Genomic DNA, 15915 nt, shown 5'->3' with positions numbered 1-15915 from the left:
AGACTATGAGTCACTTTGCTGTGCGCCATTCCTCTTAATATTGTGACACGTTCCATACAAATGGTTTTTAAGTAAGGTGAAGGTACAGGGTATACACAATAGTGAAGACACTGACTCACACGGCGGCACGCTGATGGTGTTTACCTTAACAGAGCTACGTCTGTCAGGGCCATTTTTAGCTGTGGTCAGTGTTTATAGGACAGAACAAAGATGACATACGTGTGTCAACATAACTTGTTTAACGCAGTGGTTCATTTTGTAACATTCATTCTGACAGCAGTAGAGGATGTTTGGGATTAATGGGCGCTCAGGTTCACAGTGAATTACGCAGCTGGATTTCTCAATGAGGGAGAAGAAGATGCAATTTTTAGAATATTTAACCAGTTAATAGTACTTTCTTAAAAAGGTACAACGTGTTATTGAATATAGTGTTTGTATATGTCTGGCAGCCCATCTCAACGTAATACTTCAGACTTTACCAAAACAAAGCAGTCAACTCAAATATCAGACTAAGTATCTTTTTTATTTCTTAAGATCCATTTGACATGAAGTAGTAGCATCATGAGCAGCTTCATTATATACAAAGAATTGAAAACAAAAACATCACTGAAATAATAAAAAAAAAAATGAAAATGAATGAAAAAATAGAAAACTAGGCCTTTTTCTCTCTCCTGTGCTCCTCCTTTACAGCATTTAGGACTATTTCAACACACATGGCTACGGCTCCTCCAGTAGACTTTATTTACAACATGAGTCTACAGTGTTTCCTCTCCGCTACATATCATTTACGTCTCACAAGCAGAAACCCTGTCTCACACGTCACCAAATGACAAAGATGTAGAGAAAGAGGATGATAGTGTTTTCTGAAAATGAATGATGGCATCCAAAGTGTGGTACGTTGTCTTCGCCTTGCAAACTGTAAATTGATGAAAATGATTCAAACAATCCAGGTGATGCTGCGTTTATTCACGGTTAAACGTCGCACATACAGTGTTCTGTAAATGTTGCACAATGACCCGAATCGGTGGCCTTTATATAGGAGTACATGGTTCCATGTGAAGCTGGATAAAGCTCAGTCATGGTTAGAATAATCCAGTTTAGATCCACTGAAAGAGTAGCAAAACAGTAAGCCAGACAGCTCTCAGCAAGGCCCCCAAAAATAAACGCCTGCTCCTGTGGACAGACGTGGCTTCTGACCACAGTCTGGGGGCTGGGGCTCGCATCTATTTTTCCAAAGAAACAACACAGACAAAACACAGAGACTGTTTCTCAGACAAAGCCTATTTTTTCTGTTACAACTGTACCAAGCTACAAGTGGGTGATAACTGCCTGTCTGTGTGTAGATAAGACGGTGAACGTGTCCCCTCCACACAGCCCCCTGGTGTTTGCGCAGAGCTACAGCAGAGCAGTGAAAGTAGTTACAGTAAACACATGGTCAGACTCAGCATGACTCACTGGGGTGACTCAAGAACTTCAATTATGTGGACAAAATAACCCCTCGGCCCAAAAAAAGACTGCCTGGAAGAACAGGACAGCAGTTAAGTCAAGGAAACGCAACCGTGACAAGATTCTACGCAGAACATGTTCTTTTTAACTGAGAGAATATTGACTTGTCTTTTGTCAATACATGAAATGCAAATGTTTTTCCCATATCACCGTGCTAATATTCAGTCTGTGATGGGCTCTTTTTAGCTTTCGATTAAACTATGTCTCTGGATAACAACTGATTGACGTCAACAATGTGTAGTCAAGTCCACACAAGCAAAAAAAGAACTGACAATAGCCTACTGAAACCTGACATAGAAGTCGGAACAGCGGGTGTGTCAGGGCAAACGCAAAAAAACTCACTCGGTTTGGACGGATATTAGTTATTCTTACGTTGGAGCAAATCAGGAACATCAGGGTGTGAAGACGGGTGGAGAAAGTCAACTCAAAACAGGTCGAACTGAAAATAAACTTGAGAGACATCAGCTGATCTATACATCTTTAAGTATTTTCTTAACGTGGGCACTTCTTTGCTCAAAACATATCAAAAGAAACAAAAGTTTAATTAATTGATCTAAGACGACTGATAACCAGTGTCAGCTGTCAGTTGCCAAGGGAAATGCCCACCCCGAGGGAAACCAAAATGGCGGTTTCCACAAATACACCTCAAAATGTGTTTATTCTCTTCAGTGAAACAGAAAGACTCTGCACAATAGCTTGATTGTTTCCTTGCACAAACAGTGACAGGATTTAAATTTCACTTCGACTTTAACTCTCTGGCTTTAACTGCGGACAGGTTTAATTCCTATGATAGAGCACCCCTACTGAGAACACGCCTCTAAAGTTAGCTTTAACCTATATTCCTCTTCTGCTTTTTCCGTCAACCCAGTTAACCTACATTGTGGTCTGCAGCGGTCCACCAGCTCGAGCTTTAATCCAATCCTTTCAAATAACGCCCCAATTACACCAGTGTAATCCTGGGCAGCTCTGCCGCCCCTCACTCCTGTTGTGTACTGTGGAGCAGACGTACTGTATGATGTAGAATCTGCCCTGCCGCTCTCTTCTGTAATATCAATAACATCGATCCATATGACTGGCTTGAACTCGTTGTTGGATTGGCTTCCCTTTAAATCTGGCACCCACACTGCAATGAGGGATGTCCCTTAATATCCCACAACACACCTGGGTCCCCCCACCCCACCCGAGTTCGCTTACAGTTGATCTGCACATATATTTTCCATAACTCTAACACATTTGATCACTGAGACGATACTGAAAACAGCTTCTGTTTGAAGCAGATAAATGTACTCGCAGATCTCTAAATATTAGTTTCAAGTCTACAAATTAAAAGTTCAGAACTTGTAACAAGGATATTACCATTTCCAGTCATGGAAAAACAATGATTAAAATTCAACCTAAGGGTTTTTATGACTGGGGAAATCTTGGAAAAACACAGCCAAGATGTTCTGAAAACAACAAGGCATTCAAATGCAAACCACTCCAGAAGCAGAACAAAATAACAACATCCATTAGAACAGGTTCACTGACAAACACACTGGAGCCGAGGAAACATGACTGAGCTGCAATGAGAAATGAAGCTTTTCACCAAGCTGGAAAACTTGTGTTCCAAAAGTCAAGTATGACTCAGTTTGTACAAATGTGACTAACAGACTTTCCAAAAACAGACACAACCCTTTTCATTTTGTGGTTTTAACACCAAAAAGGCTCAAATAAGATGCCTGGGAAATGTTTTTTCTCTTACTGAACATCAGTCTTAAAAACAGGAGGATGAATCCTCTGTTAAAACAGTCTGAATCTGATTCAGCTGGGAGCGTTTCCGGCCCTAGAACTCGTCGTCGGAGCTGAGCAGGAGGGTCTTCTCCGTGTCGCCTCGGCCACTGACGGTGCTGTGGCTGCGGCAGACGGGCTGAGGCGCCCCCTGCTCCAGCGTAGACTGCTGGGTATATTGCTGGTAGGCCGGAGAGAAGTTGTGGATGGCATCCTGGACCATGTCGCCCGGGTTCATGGTCTCCTTCAGGCTGCTGGAGATGCTTTTCATGGGGGCACAGCGGCCTGCGGGAGGCAGATGACACGAGAGTTATAGCAGTCCGGATGGAGGGTGAAAGAGTTAAAGGAGGCGGAAAAGGATAGAAAAGGGCAGCGGGGAGGGGGAATGAAGGGGTGATTTAGAGGAGAGAAAATAAGAAGAGGAAGGAAAACATTAAAACATTAAGGGAGGATTTATGATGATTTAGGCAGGGATGTGGGAGCGAATCACATTAAGAGGAAAGGAGGAGGAGAAAGAAGGGGAAGGTAGAGGGAAGGATGAGACAACAGAAGAGTTAGAAAAGGAGTGATTTAGTGTAAGGAGAAGAAAGGAGAGAACTAAAATGGGGGGCCTTTGATTTAAGCAGCGAGACAAAAGGAGGGAATGTCTGAAAGAGAAATCAGCGACAAAGATGTGATTTAAAGAGAGGGACTGGGAAGGGATATAGAGGGAAGTGAGAGAGGAAAGAACCAAAAAAAGGAAAGTAAAAGAGGATGAGTATGATTCAGGAACAGGAGCAGGAAAAAAAAGAGGGTGACACATAAACGGAACCAAATCACAGTCAAAACCTTGCATAAAACCAGAACACAAACTAACTAAATACATCTTGGAAGGACATGACTAGCTAACCAGTAGCAGCGCGAGAGGAAAAGGAGGGATTAGGGAGGAAAACGTCAACAGCAGTTAACCTACCAAACTCTCCGTATGTAGGAACAGCTCCTTTATGATGCAGCAGTGAGGAAAAAAGACAAATAAAGATGGGTGTGCACAACCAGGAAGGGAGAAAATGACCTCAATAAAACATGTGTGATGGAAGAAGGAGAAGATTAAAGGAGGAGAAACAGATGTAGAGAGATTTTAGAAGCTGTTTCCTTGTGTTCTGTGTTAGTAAGCATGCAGTTAACTCATCATCAAACTCGTCATTCCAACCATCCACCATAAAAAAAACACCCTTCTTTTTTCCCCCGCTCTCACCATGTGAGTCCAGACTCTTGTCCATGTAGACTCTGTATGTGAAAGCGTGGCGCAGAGCCAACGCCGCGAAAAACATCTCGATGCATATGATGAAGTTCTGGTACCCAGCGGCGACCGTCCCCTCGCCGACGGACACCTCCACTGAGTTAATCTGGGGGATGGCGCCGCACTTCTCTAGGATGGCGAGCAGCATGCCTGAACACAGATGAGAAGATGTTACTTGATGAAGATAAAACAAACTTGGCGTACACGCTAAATAAAAAGAACGTTGTACTCGTGCGGTCCCTAACCCTGCCAGAAGGAGAGGAAGATGACCGACTTGACCATCAGGAACTTGAGCATGGGGCTGTAGGGGCTGAGCAGCTCCCTGGTGGAGAAGTAGAAGAGGAAGAGGGCGTACAGAGACAAGCTGACCGAGATGTTGTAGATGATGGTCACGTAGAGGTAACCGCCGGCAACACTACGGAAAGAGAAGTCAGGGACAGTCACGTTAGAGTTGTTGATTTATGGGCCGGTTTTGTTCTGATTTTTACTGTTGTCGGTCATGCTAAAAGCCTTAATCTCCCATTAGGATAGACAAAACGATTACAGGAGGAGGTGATGGTGAGGTGAAGTCTGGAACACTCAATTAATCTAAAAATTAAAGGAGTAATCCACCGTTTTGTTTTTTTCTAAATTTGGTAGCAATCTTAGTAAACTGTTTCCAGTGGCTCCGTTTCTGTTACTAGGTAACTTCTCCTGTGTTCTCGTTACCAGCTCTGTCAGTCAGAAACAATATGAACACAGCTTTGTGGACAGGTCTTGGTCGGGCCTCAAAATCTGGACACTGCAGTTCTACTCAATATTTCTCGCTGCTAATGCTCTGGCAGGTTTCTGGGTAGCTGTCACTCGATGCTTCACGTCACTGTCTCTCCCAAATCATAGTTCTCTTGCAAACTGAATCAGGTTGTCACATTTTTATTTATTTATTTATTTTGTCTAAAATGCCAAATTATACTGACCATGATTTCATTTATAAAAGCAATAAAAGGGGAAAACAATTAAGGTGGTGAACACTTTTCACAGGCACTGTACTCACCCATTGGTTTCTATATGCTAAGACTTCTCACCTACATCCAGTAGTGGAGGACGTATTCACATGTTTTAATTTAGTAAAACCATTAATACAGCACTGTAAAAAATACAGCTACAGTTAAAAGTCCTACATTCAAGATTATGTTTCCATATAATCAGGAACATGTACTGAAGTATTAAAAGACTTGTTATACTATCATATATTATGTCATTAGTTTATGATTAGTCATGCATTCATTGAAAAATCAGAATTTATACTGTTGCAGCTGGTTGAGCTGGAGCTGTTTTTTAAATAATTTTAGGGCTGCACTAATGAATATTTGCTATATGAAATAATCTGCTGATTATTGATTGTTGTAAAACTTCACAGTGTATTCAGTATATTCAAACTATAAAATTAATATTTGCATTTTGTAAGTCTGAACCATTATATGTATGGCATTTTTGCATAAGAACCAACAACTTTTGATTTCTTAGCAAAATACATGCATTCATTTTCTGTTCATCACCTAATTGATTTATTGACTAACTTATCAGCTGTACTTGCATATATGGATTCATAGTCTGATTTATAACAAGCTCTTCATATATTTTGTCTACAAAAATATTCAGCTGAAACGTAACTAAAGCTGTCAAATAATTGTGGTGTCAAAAATCAAATACTTCCCTCTGAATTGTAGTAGAGTAGCAGAAAACAAAACGATTCAAGACTCTGCAGGACTTACTTAAAGTCTCCATCCTTGTATTTGCCGTAGGCCTGCAGGATGACTGTGATGATGGCCATGAGCGGTTTGACCACGCAGAACTGAAGAGTTGCCTGCTTACAGAACCGCAGGAAGCCAATGGAGTAGGCCTTTCCCCTCAGACAGCAGGTACCATACATACAGCTAGATCTGATGGGACAACACACCAACGTTTTACCTTATGGTCAGTTCTGACATCAGTGGTGAAAGTATGTTACAATGGATGGTATGCACACTAACTGCTTTGAATTTGCTCGTTTCATGCTAGTTTGCAGATAAATTCATTTCCATCAACTTACTCGATGGGTTTCCCTCTGATTTCAGCCATGATGGCGCTCTCTCCTCCCAGGTATTCATAGCACAGACTGAGGAAGTTGTAAATGACGAACGCTGAAGAGAAACAATGAGACAGACGGTTGGTTGTTATTAAATGTATCTCTTTACTCACATTACTTACTCATTGTAATAAACATGGTAGCTCTGCACAACCTACAAAAGATGTTTAAGATGGATTTATTTGGCTAGACTTCTGAATTATGTGTTCACTTCATATTAAAAATGATTTAAGAAATTAGAATTATTCAGGGCATGGCAGCATGAACAACACCAGGATACTGAAACTGAGGCAGTTAAAGGGAGTTCAGTCACTGTTAACGTAACACCTATGCTTTTCCTTCTGAAACAAACAAATTAACAATTGAAGTAGCCATGTGAACACCGATTAAACAGAATGTGTTATACTTGAAATATTCTAGCTGCAGTTGGAAACTTTACACAACAGCAGCTACAAATGACAACTAGAAAAAAACGTGCGCAAACTGTTTCAATTGTAATACCAAACTTGAATCAACAGAGCAGAATGAAGCATTCAGTCACCCACAGACCTCCAAGCTGTCAGCGCATCACTTCCTGTCACACTTATTTTGGAAGTTCCAGAAACTGTGCTGAGGTATGACCTCAAAGTTTGAAATCAATTTAAACACCATCACTAGATTCACTGTTAAAAGGAAGTGGATCATAACAATGAACCCACAGAGAATTTTAGGCAGCTTGCCTTGTATCACAATGCAGGACCAGGGAGCTTTGTTAGACGATGCAGGGACACAACCAGAACAGACTCAAGAAGCTGGAGTCAAATAAAATGACACCAACAATTACCTGAAGGACGCCCAAGAGGGCTGACGTCTAGCCTGAGACCAAGCCTGATTATGCATATGGAAAAGCAAAGCCTTCAAAGGACTTCAAACCAATCATGTCATTTAAAACAAACAGTAAAAACAGGAAATACAGGAAGGAAAAAGAAAAGAGAGGGGAAAAAAGCAGTGGACATTTTTGTTCTTTTAACAGTGTTTCTAAGTGGTTGCATATTGATTATAATCACCGTTTTTTTACACATCATTTGCAACACTAACAGGCAGTCAAGTAGTTTTCTAACGATTATACAAGTTTAAAGGTACCTGTGCAAAGAACAGTTTTCTACAGTGTTTTGATCAGTTTTATTACTGAGTTTACAATCATGGTGGTGTGTAGGCACCTGAAAAGTTGAAGAATTTAGTTTGATTTATTATTTAACATTACTTCTGGTATTAAAAGTCAATTCGTTGTAGACATCTTTTATTACATGTGTTATTTATTCAATTCTGCCATCAATATAAAAATGGATTCCGATACAAGAAAATACTGTTGAACATCTGGCTAATAAATAAAGAAAACAAAGCACATTTGACAGAGCAGGTTGGCTCTCAAACATGATCTCACACACACACACACACACACGTGTGTTTCCACCATTCTGAGGACTTTATATCGCTTCAAGCTTAACCAGACAAAACCATAAATCTTCCCTCACTACAAACACATGTGGCCTCAAGCTACAGAAACATCTTCACTTCCTGAGCAATGATGTAGAAGCTTGTTCTCATGAGGATAGCCGATGAACTCACACACACACACACGCGCGCGCACACACACACACACGCGCGCGCACACACACACACACACACACACACACACACACACACACACACACACACACACACACACACACACACACACACACACACACACACACACCTCCCTGTGAAACTGATGTTCACCTGACTGTCTCTTGTGACCAGTGGATAATTCCTCTTCTGTGCAGGTTCAGTGAGAGGGTGATGACGGCCAAGAAGCCATAAAAAACACAGCCAGGCTAATCCTGTTAACACTCACACACTCTCTCCCTGAATGTGTTTGTGTGACTTTGCATGTGAGGTAAAATAAGGTGAGTGCCATGGGTGTATATCAGCTAGCTGTAACGGTGTGAAAATGTGGCAAATCCTGGGTGTGTGCCATGGTTTGAGTGTGTGCGTGCGTGTTGCAGTGTTGTGTCACAACACTGATCTCAAAGCAGCTGCACTGCTGGCAGTGATTCTTGTTACATCAGCTGAGTTAATAAATTCTCCATTTCTCACTCTGAGTTCACCTCTACTCTACTCCACCCACACACACTCTAGAAATTCGTCACTGCCTTCTGTCTGATGTCAAGCGCCTGTCAGACAATACTTTAGTAATAAAATGCCGTACATGCCAGTTCACTGTCTGACGTCAGCACACACGCTAGTGTGCAGAGCTGAGTGATGAGAGCCGGTTTATCTGCTCCAAGTAGCTCTGTTGGTGTCTCCACTGTTTACCATTAAGCTCTTTCACTTCTCTCCAAGGACCACCATCAGCAGAGCTCGTTGCCACGGTGATACAGTAGGCCTACATGCAATGAGAATGGAAACTTTGCAGCGAGTTTGGCTGAGAGAAACTCATTATCTTACGCAGCCGTCCTGACTGATGAGAGGAAGATTTGTGAGCACAGTTGCCATGCAACAGGTTGGTACATCCTCACAGAGGAGAAGATCTGGGCAGGGCTAAGCAGCATTGTGGGAAGGCAAACAGAAGGAAGAGAGGAAGTGGGAGACAAGGAGTACGCAATAATAAAAGGAGGAGAAGGAAATGTCCTGGAAAAGATCTGTGATGTAGAAATCTGGAGGTCATGTCAAGGGATGGGGAGAAGAAAAAGGAGGAGGAGGAAAGACGTCTGTCTAAGGGAGAGATATGATGACCACAGTACTGACAGCACTTCCTGCCAAAGCAGAGCCATACATAGAGTTCCTCAGTCCACAAGTGAGATCATCAGCTTGCTAACACAGGAAGTGACGTCTGAGTAAGTGTCACAGAGAGTGGACTATTTCTATCCTGATCGTCACTGCTGACTCTGGAGAAAAAGGAGTGGAGGCAGTTAGCTGCCTTTCAACATTTTCTGCCAATTTAAGAATTTATCAATAGTCAGAGATACAAAGCATCAGGCCACATTAGTTTTGTCTGCGTCATACATCTGCTCAGCAAAGCTGAGAGCTCACCATCATCAAATTTTCTGATCTGATACCAGTAAACAAAGTCCACAAACTAATAAAGGTCCTAATACATATGGACACTTTTGAATCAGTGAACGTATTTAAAAAAAATCTGAACAAGCAGGATAAGATCTGGCACATCTGTAGTGTTGAAAACATTATAGTAATATTCAACAAGTAAGACTTACAGAAATACAAAACAGACAATCACAATTAAAAATGTCATTTAAAACTCAAAATCAAGATAGTCCCATCAATTGCCAACATCCCCCAAAGTTACACAGGGGTTCATTTCAAGCTTCTCAGTCCAAAAGAAGAGAGTTTCAAGACAACTAGTAATCGAGTAAACAGTTAACAGGTTCAGTCTACAATGGAAAAGGCAGGAATCTAATAAGGGTGAGAGGGTACTTTGCAAAATAAACCCTGAGTGTGTGGGTGGAATAATCTGTTACAGAAAGAAATAAACAGACTGTTTCAACCTGATTTGATCACAATGTGTTTCAACAACTCAATTGGAAAAGTTGCCCACAGTGTGGTGGAAAGGATTTTAAACAGTAACTTTGATCCATCAGCAGTATCACAACAAGTGCCACTGAATGGGTCTTTATGGGCAATATGTCATTGTATCATTATCAAAAATCTATAAAATATGGCAGAAGTGCTTTGTTTTCCTATTCAAAGGCCGCATTCAGTAGATTGATAGTGGGTGGGTATAAAATTACTAAACATGTCAACTGTAATGCCCTTTTTCAATTGTTTTATTTCATAACATACATAATGTGGATTTGCTCTGACCATTCTGTGACCATAATGATTTTAGCTTTAGGCAACAGCTGTTCTTGTGCACTGTACTGTCAAAGCAGTTCATTGATTTTTTTGTCTGCCAATTCCTATCATTAATGAAACTGCATCATCACCACATGTCACAGACTTAACTCCACAGAAAGGCAAATGTATGTCCTTACCCTCATAACAGTCCCTGATGGTGTCAAAGTACACGTAGTACTGGTCGTTGGTGAAAAACAGGAGGCTGAGCCAGGAGTCGAAGGCGTAGATGGGAACAATGAAGAGGATCCGAACAATATGACGCTGCTCCCTGGGCGAGCTGTAGAAACGTAGGTGCATGTAGATCTGGGACAGACAGAGGAAAAAGACACTTACATACTCTAGAATTCTGTAACAGACTTTTTAAAATCACAACATCAGCAGTATGTCAGAATACAATGACGCGAATGGTGCAAAAGTAGCATGTTTCACAGCTTTGTGGCATGAGTAAGAAAAGCTCTGATTATCGACTAGCAGGACTGTATCAAAGGGCTTTAACTATTGTGAAGGAAGATAAGACTGTGTATCATTAATGTCTCTGGGTCTGTCAGTGTCACTGACTTTGACGATCAATACATTACCTGACATCATCTCAAAGGAATGTGAGAAAGAGAAAAAGTCTGACTCCATTCAGCTCTTTGTTTATCCTTTTTCAGAAAGATTTCATACAGCCTTTTCATCTACCTGGATAAAGTTTCACCTTTGGGTGTATGTGTGTGTTTTTATGCGTAGTCATGCTCTGTATCACAAACACCTGCTGAGGGATGTTGCCAAGCAACCTCTGCCCTTCTCTGGGCCTGAGCAGATGTGTGTGTTTGCAGGATTACGTCACTTGTGCATTAAGCAGCACACAAATACACACACCTGCCCGCTGAATCCAGTTTTTAAAGCTTTGTGACCACTTTGCTCAGTCAAGTCTCAACATCTCTCTCTCTAGCATGGTTAATGATTACTGAACTAATGATTTTAGTGAACTGGAATGATATTGGTTACTTACAAAACTACATAAAACAAAATATAGCTATACAGGAAATAGTTTTAGTCTGTGTCAAATTGGTCAACAAAAAGTATGAGGGAACATTAGTGCATTTCTTTTATTACCCCATATAATAATAAAACAAATTATAAAAACTGAACATTTAAAAAAAACTGAACACAAGCAAACCAACTTTGGAAACTAACTGAATAAACTGTGATAAAGCTAAATATAATAAAGCAAATGCAAAATACAGAACTATATTAACGCTGATCTCCTGCTAATTAAATAATACAACATCAAGTATCATTAAAGACCTGATGACTTAACCCTCCCTTTACTCTGTATGGAAGCAGTTACCTGGTGGCATGTGAGGATGAGTGCGGTCCAGACGAAGAAGCCTGACACAGCTTGAGCCGCGGGAGTCATGAGGAAGATAGGCTGGTCTTGGCTCAGCAGTGGGGCTTCAGGGAGCCATGAAATGTTGGGGCCCGTCGGGGCCACTGTTGGTGGGGGGCCGGGTGCTGCGGCCAGAGGAGAGTCCTCCCCCAGCCTCTCTGAGAGCGGCACGTCTCGCCTCCACAGTCTCAACATCTGGAGGTGACACGACACAATAGGGGACATATCAGTTAGTCTGTGTCTGTACATATTGAACCCACTGAAACTCAAACAGTATCATGTGTGACACAAGTCATGAAGTATGAACAGCCATTTCCACCTGTAATCATCAACCTGGAATATAGATCACACACTCTGTGTCATCAGTGTCATGTGTAATCTGAGATAGGAAGGCAGATAGAGGACAAACACGCATACACTGCAGGTCGACAAGACGTGATTCATGACGACTGAAGGGTGCGTGTGTGCTTGTCATTTGTACAATGGATTTGGTGTTGGACTGTAAGGAAAGAAATTGATTTTGTTAGTTCCTACATCTCCCAGAATGCCATTTGTCTGCTGCCAGATAACTTGCCCGAACAGCTACAAATCAGGTGCGGTTTTAGGTGGAGCATGTGAGCTTGATGGCATACTTGTTATTTTCAAGTTTACAGAAGGCAACGTGTCATTTAGCTGCAAGGCATTCATTGATTCCTCCTAGCATGATGACTGAAAGGTTGGACAAAATGGTGAAATCTATAAGAAAGGGCTCCTTCGTCTGATTTAAAGCCATTTTTTTCAATCTTTTTTTTTTTTTTCTTTCATGATGACAGCTAACCTTGGAAATAACATGTTTTTCCCACATCTGATATTCACGTCCCTCCATGTCTGACTCATGAGTCAAACGAGAATCAACAGCCTGAAGCCTGACAAAATTAGGGGACGATGAACAAACGACATACATACACTGCCAAATCCACTTCCATTTCCTAAAGATGACTGCACTTTAAGTGGCTAGGAGACACGTTATTTAAGCACAGTCTCTAAGATGGCAAAGTCATGTTCTCGGGGTGTTTGTTCCTTCTTGTGCACTGACAAGACAGTTGTCGTGTTAGTCTGAGCTCGGGGGAGACGGAGACCTTCATGATATGGAGATGGAGGGGGGGCTGACGCAAATTCACCCACAGGTAATTTCAGAGACAAAACAGAGAAAATAAAAAATGAAAAGAGTGGGCAAAAGCGTTAAGATGGCCTATGAACGAGAGAGAGGCAGTGAGAGAGGGTGTCTTTCAATCTGACCTATCATATCTCATCTGCCAGAGTAGCATGGCAACCAAAAGTCACATAGGACATCGAACAAACAGCACGGACAATGACACACACACATACACCCACATCACCATTTAGTTTCTTTACAACACTAATCGCATTAAACTCAAGTGATTGGATTTGGTGGTTCGATAAAATGAATTAGGCTGCTTTCACGCTTTTATGTGCGAGACTGAGAGGAGTTATGGTTTTGCTGTTTGTGTATGTGTGTGTGCGAGAGAGACAGACAGCAGGTCATTTGTATTGGTTTGCCAGGGATCAGCAGATCCACATGTCGACAAGGAGAAGTGAAGGCATCAGCAGCCACACACACACACACACACACACACACACACACACACACACACACAATACCAGTGACAGTGAAATGCTGTGCTGGAGCAAAGGGACATCTGTGTGTTTCATTTGAAAGGCAAAAAAGGTCAGTCCACACACACTCACACACACACACACACACACACACACACACACACACACACGGTGGGTCTGTAATAAAGCAACAGATGGAAAGGGGTGATGGGGGAGCAGACAGGGAGTGTTTATAATTCATAGTAAGTAATGATATGGGTAACAGCCAGACTGGATTATCATACTTGCTGAAGCAACAACAACAACAACAACAACACTGGGGATTTAGTCAGCAGAAAGCCACTCGAACATTTTGGCACGTCTGTCTTAGCATTATTTCCATAACAGTGGTTTTATTGTACTGCTGCGAGTAAATAACTCTGATTTAACAAGTTGAAATAATACGGAAATGACGCTCAACTTCAAACAAAAGAACCACAAGTAGCAAAGCGTTGCCTTACCTTTGCTAATAGCCTCAACAATTCACAGATCCACTTGGTTATAAAGCCTGTAACTGAGAAAAGGGACACTTTATTAGTCGCGTACAGACGCGTTATGGAAAGGCAAAGTACTTCTGACCTGTTATGGAGGCTTGGCTCACCTGGTTAATACGCTGCAGCTTTAAAATCCCCCTAAACACCGTCTCACGACCAGAAATAACGTTAACCCAGAAACGGCCCTTAATTCCTCCTCAGAGCCGCACCGTTGCTCCCCGGACATCCATGTTGAGCCCTCGGCGGACTGCCCCGTCAACCTCTGCGTCTCCCCCCCAAAAAAACTCACCTCTAAAGTTTGTCACTCATGTCAAAACACGTCTCTATAATCCTTTTAGTGCCTCCGTCTGCAAAATAACCTCGTCTAAAGTCGGTGTTTTCGGAGGTAAACCAGTGAACTCCGTCATTCCTCACCACTCATCTTTCTCCACTCCGCTTGACTTCAAAACCAATCCCTGTCGGATTAACTACAGATCGCAGGTGCTCCGCCCATTCCGCGAGGACGAGCCCTTTCGGCCAATCACACGTAGAATACCATTAATAACCCGGAAGAGGGCGGGGTTTATTCATCCGACACTGAGCATGCGCGAATCTATTCTCGGTTCAGCAAGAGTGGGACTGCGTGTGCAGCCCAAGACAGGCTGAGCGCTGCTCCTACACACTCAATGACGACTTATTTGTTTCCCTGTCCTAACTGTATAGCCGTCAGTGTGTGTGGGCGCCAAATACTCCACAGTGGGCACTGGTGTTGGTTGTTGATGCTACTTTATGTGACGTTACATTGCCCTCATCAATTTTGAGTTCTTCATTTAAAAAACCTTTTATGGACTTCTTTATGTTTCCTCCCAAGGACACTCAGAGCTTGTCTATAAACATTTTTTTAAACCAGGCTGTAGCAAATCACGAGGCTAATTTGATACCAATTTTATATTACATTTCAATAAAGTTGGGGCATTTATCAAAAAACATCTGAAAAACAATGGAATAGTCAGAGTTGATAAAGCAGATGTTACATTCATGTGTAAAATCAGTACAGCGCTGCTTTAAAGCTGCTACTGGTCAGAAAAGTTGGTTATTGAGTTTAATTCCCAGCTCATTAAATAATGACACTCAGGGACTGTAGGACGGGTCGGCTGGCATCCCAAAGCGTCATTATTTGACGATTGTGGACCGAGTCTCAAAGGTCAACTTTTCTTACAAATAGCACCTTTAAGATAAATGTGTATTTTACAATTACACATATATATCACAGTTTTCAAAGCTGACTGATGATTTTTTTTTGGGACTAAATATCAAATATATTATGTACTAAGTACGTTTGCTTTTTTTAGGCATAACTGATACTATTTCATCAGAATTATGTATTGTACTAGTTATAATGAAGGGAAATTATTAGTTAAATGAATAAGCCAAGCACCAAATGTTGTGATTTTTCTTTAGATCATAAGAAAATCTCGCTGCCATTTTTGGGTGGTTGATCGAAGATTTCTTTGTTGGGTGGGGTTTTTCTAAAATCCTGCCTATCAACTCTCAGGTGGTCTCACACAGGTCTGCTTACTGTCCCCAGAGTCAAAACAAAACACAGAGGAGCTATGTACCTTACAGAAGATTGTGTACTTGACTCTTTTACAACCTTTCTAAATGTTTCCTTTTTTTGATAGTCTGTCTGTTATATTCCTTTGTGCTTCAATCCTCAGTGCCTTTCGCTTCTGTAAAGCCTTTTGAATATTCTTGTCATTGAAAGGTGCTATAAAAATACACTTGCATTGCCTGTGGCTCTTTTATAATTGGAGACATTGTGACTTGTCATCGCAGCAAAAGCACATTTTTAGCTTTCGTGATTAAATAATGACAGCTG

At 41.6% G+C, this 15915-nt stretch overlaps 1 protein-coding gene across 2 annotated transcripts; it reads right to left on the bottom strand.

Annotated features, from left to right (window-relative positions):
• Nucleotides 1–504: 504 nt before the first annotated feature.
• tmem184ba (transmembrane protein 184ba) lies at nucleotides 505–14533 on the bottom strand. Of its 2 annotated transcripts, none has more exons than XM_037080769.1 (9): nucleotides 14165–14533; nucleotides 14025–14077; nucleotides 11869–12102; nucleotides 10673–10838; nucleotides 6624–6714; nucleotides 6307–6474; nucleotides 4798–4967; nucleotides 4508–4702; nucleotides 505–3558 (listed from the first exon to the last, which is right to left on the bottom strand). In XM_037080769.1, exons 3-9 carry the CDS (start codon nucleotides 12100–12102, stop codon nucleotides 3329–3331), a joined length of 1254 nt encoding a protein of 417 aa, XP_036936664.1. In that variant the 5' UTR covers nucleotides 14025–14077; nucleotides 14165–14533; the 3' UTR covers nucleotides 505–3328. The 2 variants fall into 2 exon arrangements, with proteins under 2 accessions (XP_036936664.1, XP_036936665.1); XM_037080770.1 differs by having other exon boundaries at nucleotides 14025–14071.
• Between the last annotated feature and the right edge of the window lie 1382 nt (nucleotides 14534–15915).

This window comes from Acanthopagrus latus, chromosome 20 (assembly GCF_904848185.1).
Source record: "Acanthopagrus latus isolate v.2019 chromosome 20, fAcaLat1.1, whole genome shotgun sequence".
In the NCBI taxonomy this organism is placed as follows: domain Eukaryota; kingdom Metazoa; phylum Chordata; class Actinopteri; order Spariformes; family Sparidae; genus Acanthopagrus; species Acanthopagrus latus.
This window is presented reverse-complemented; position numbering and strand designations above follow the sequence as displayed.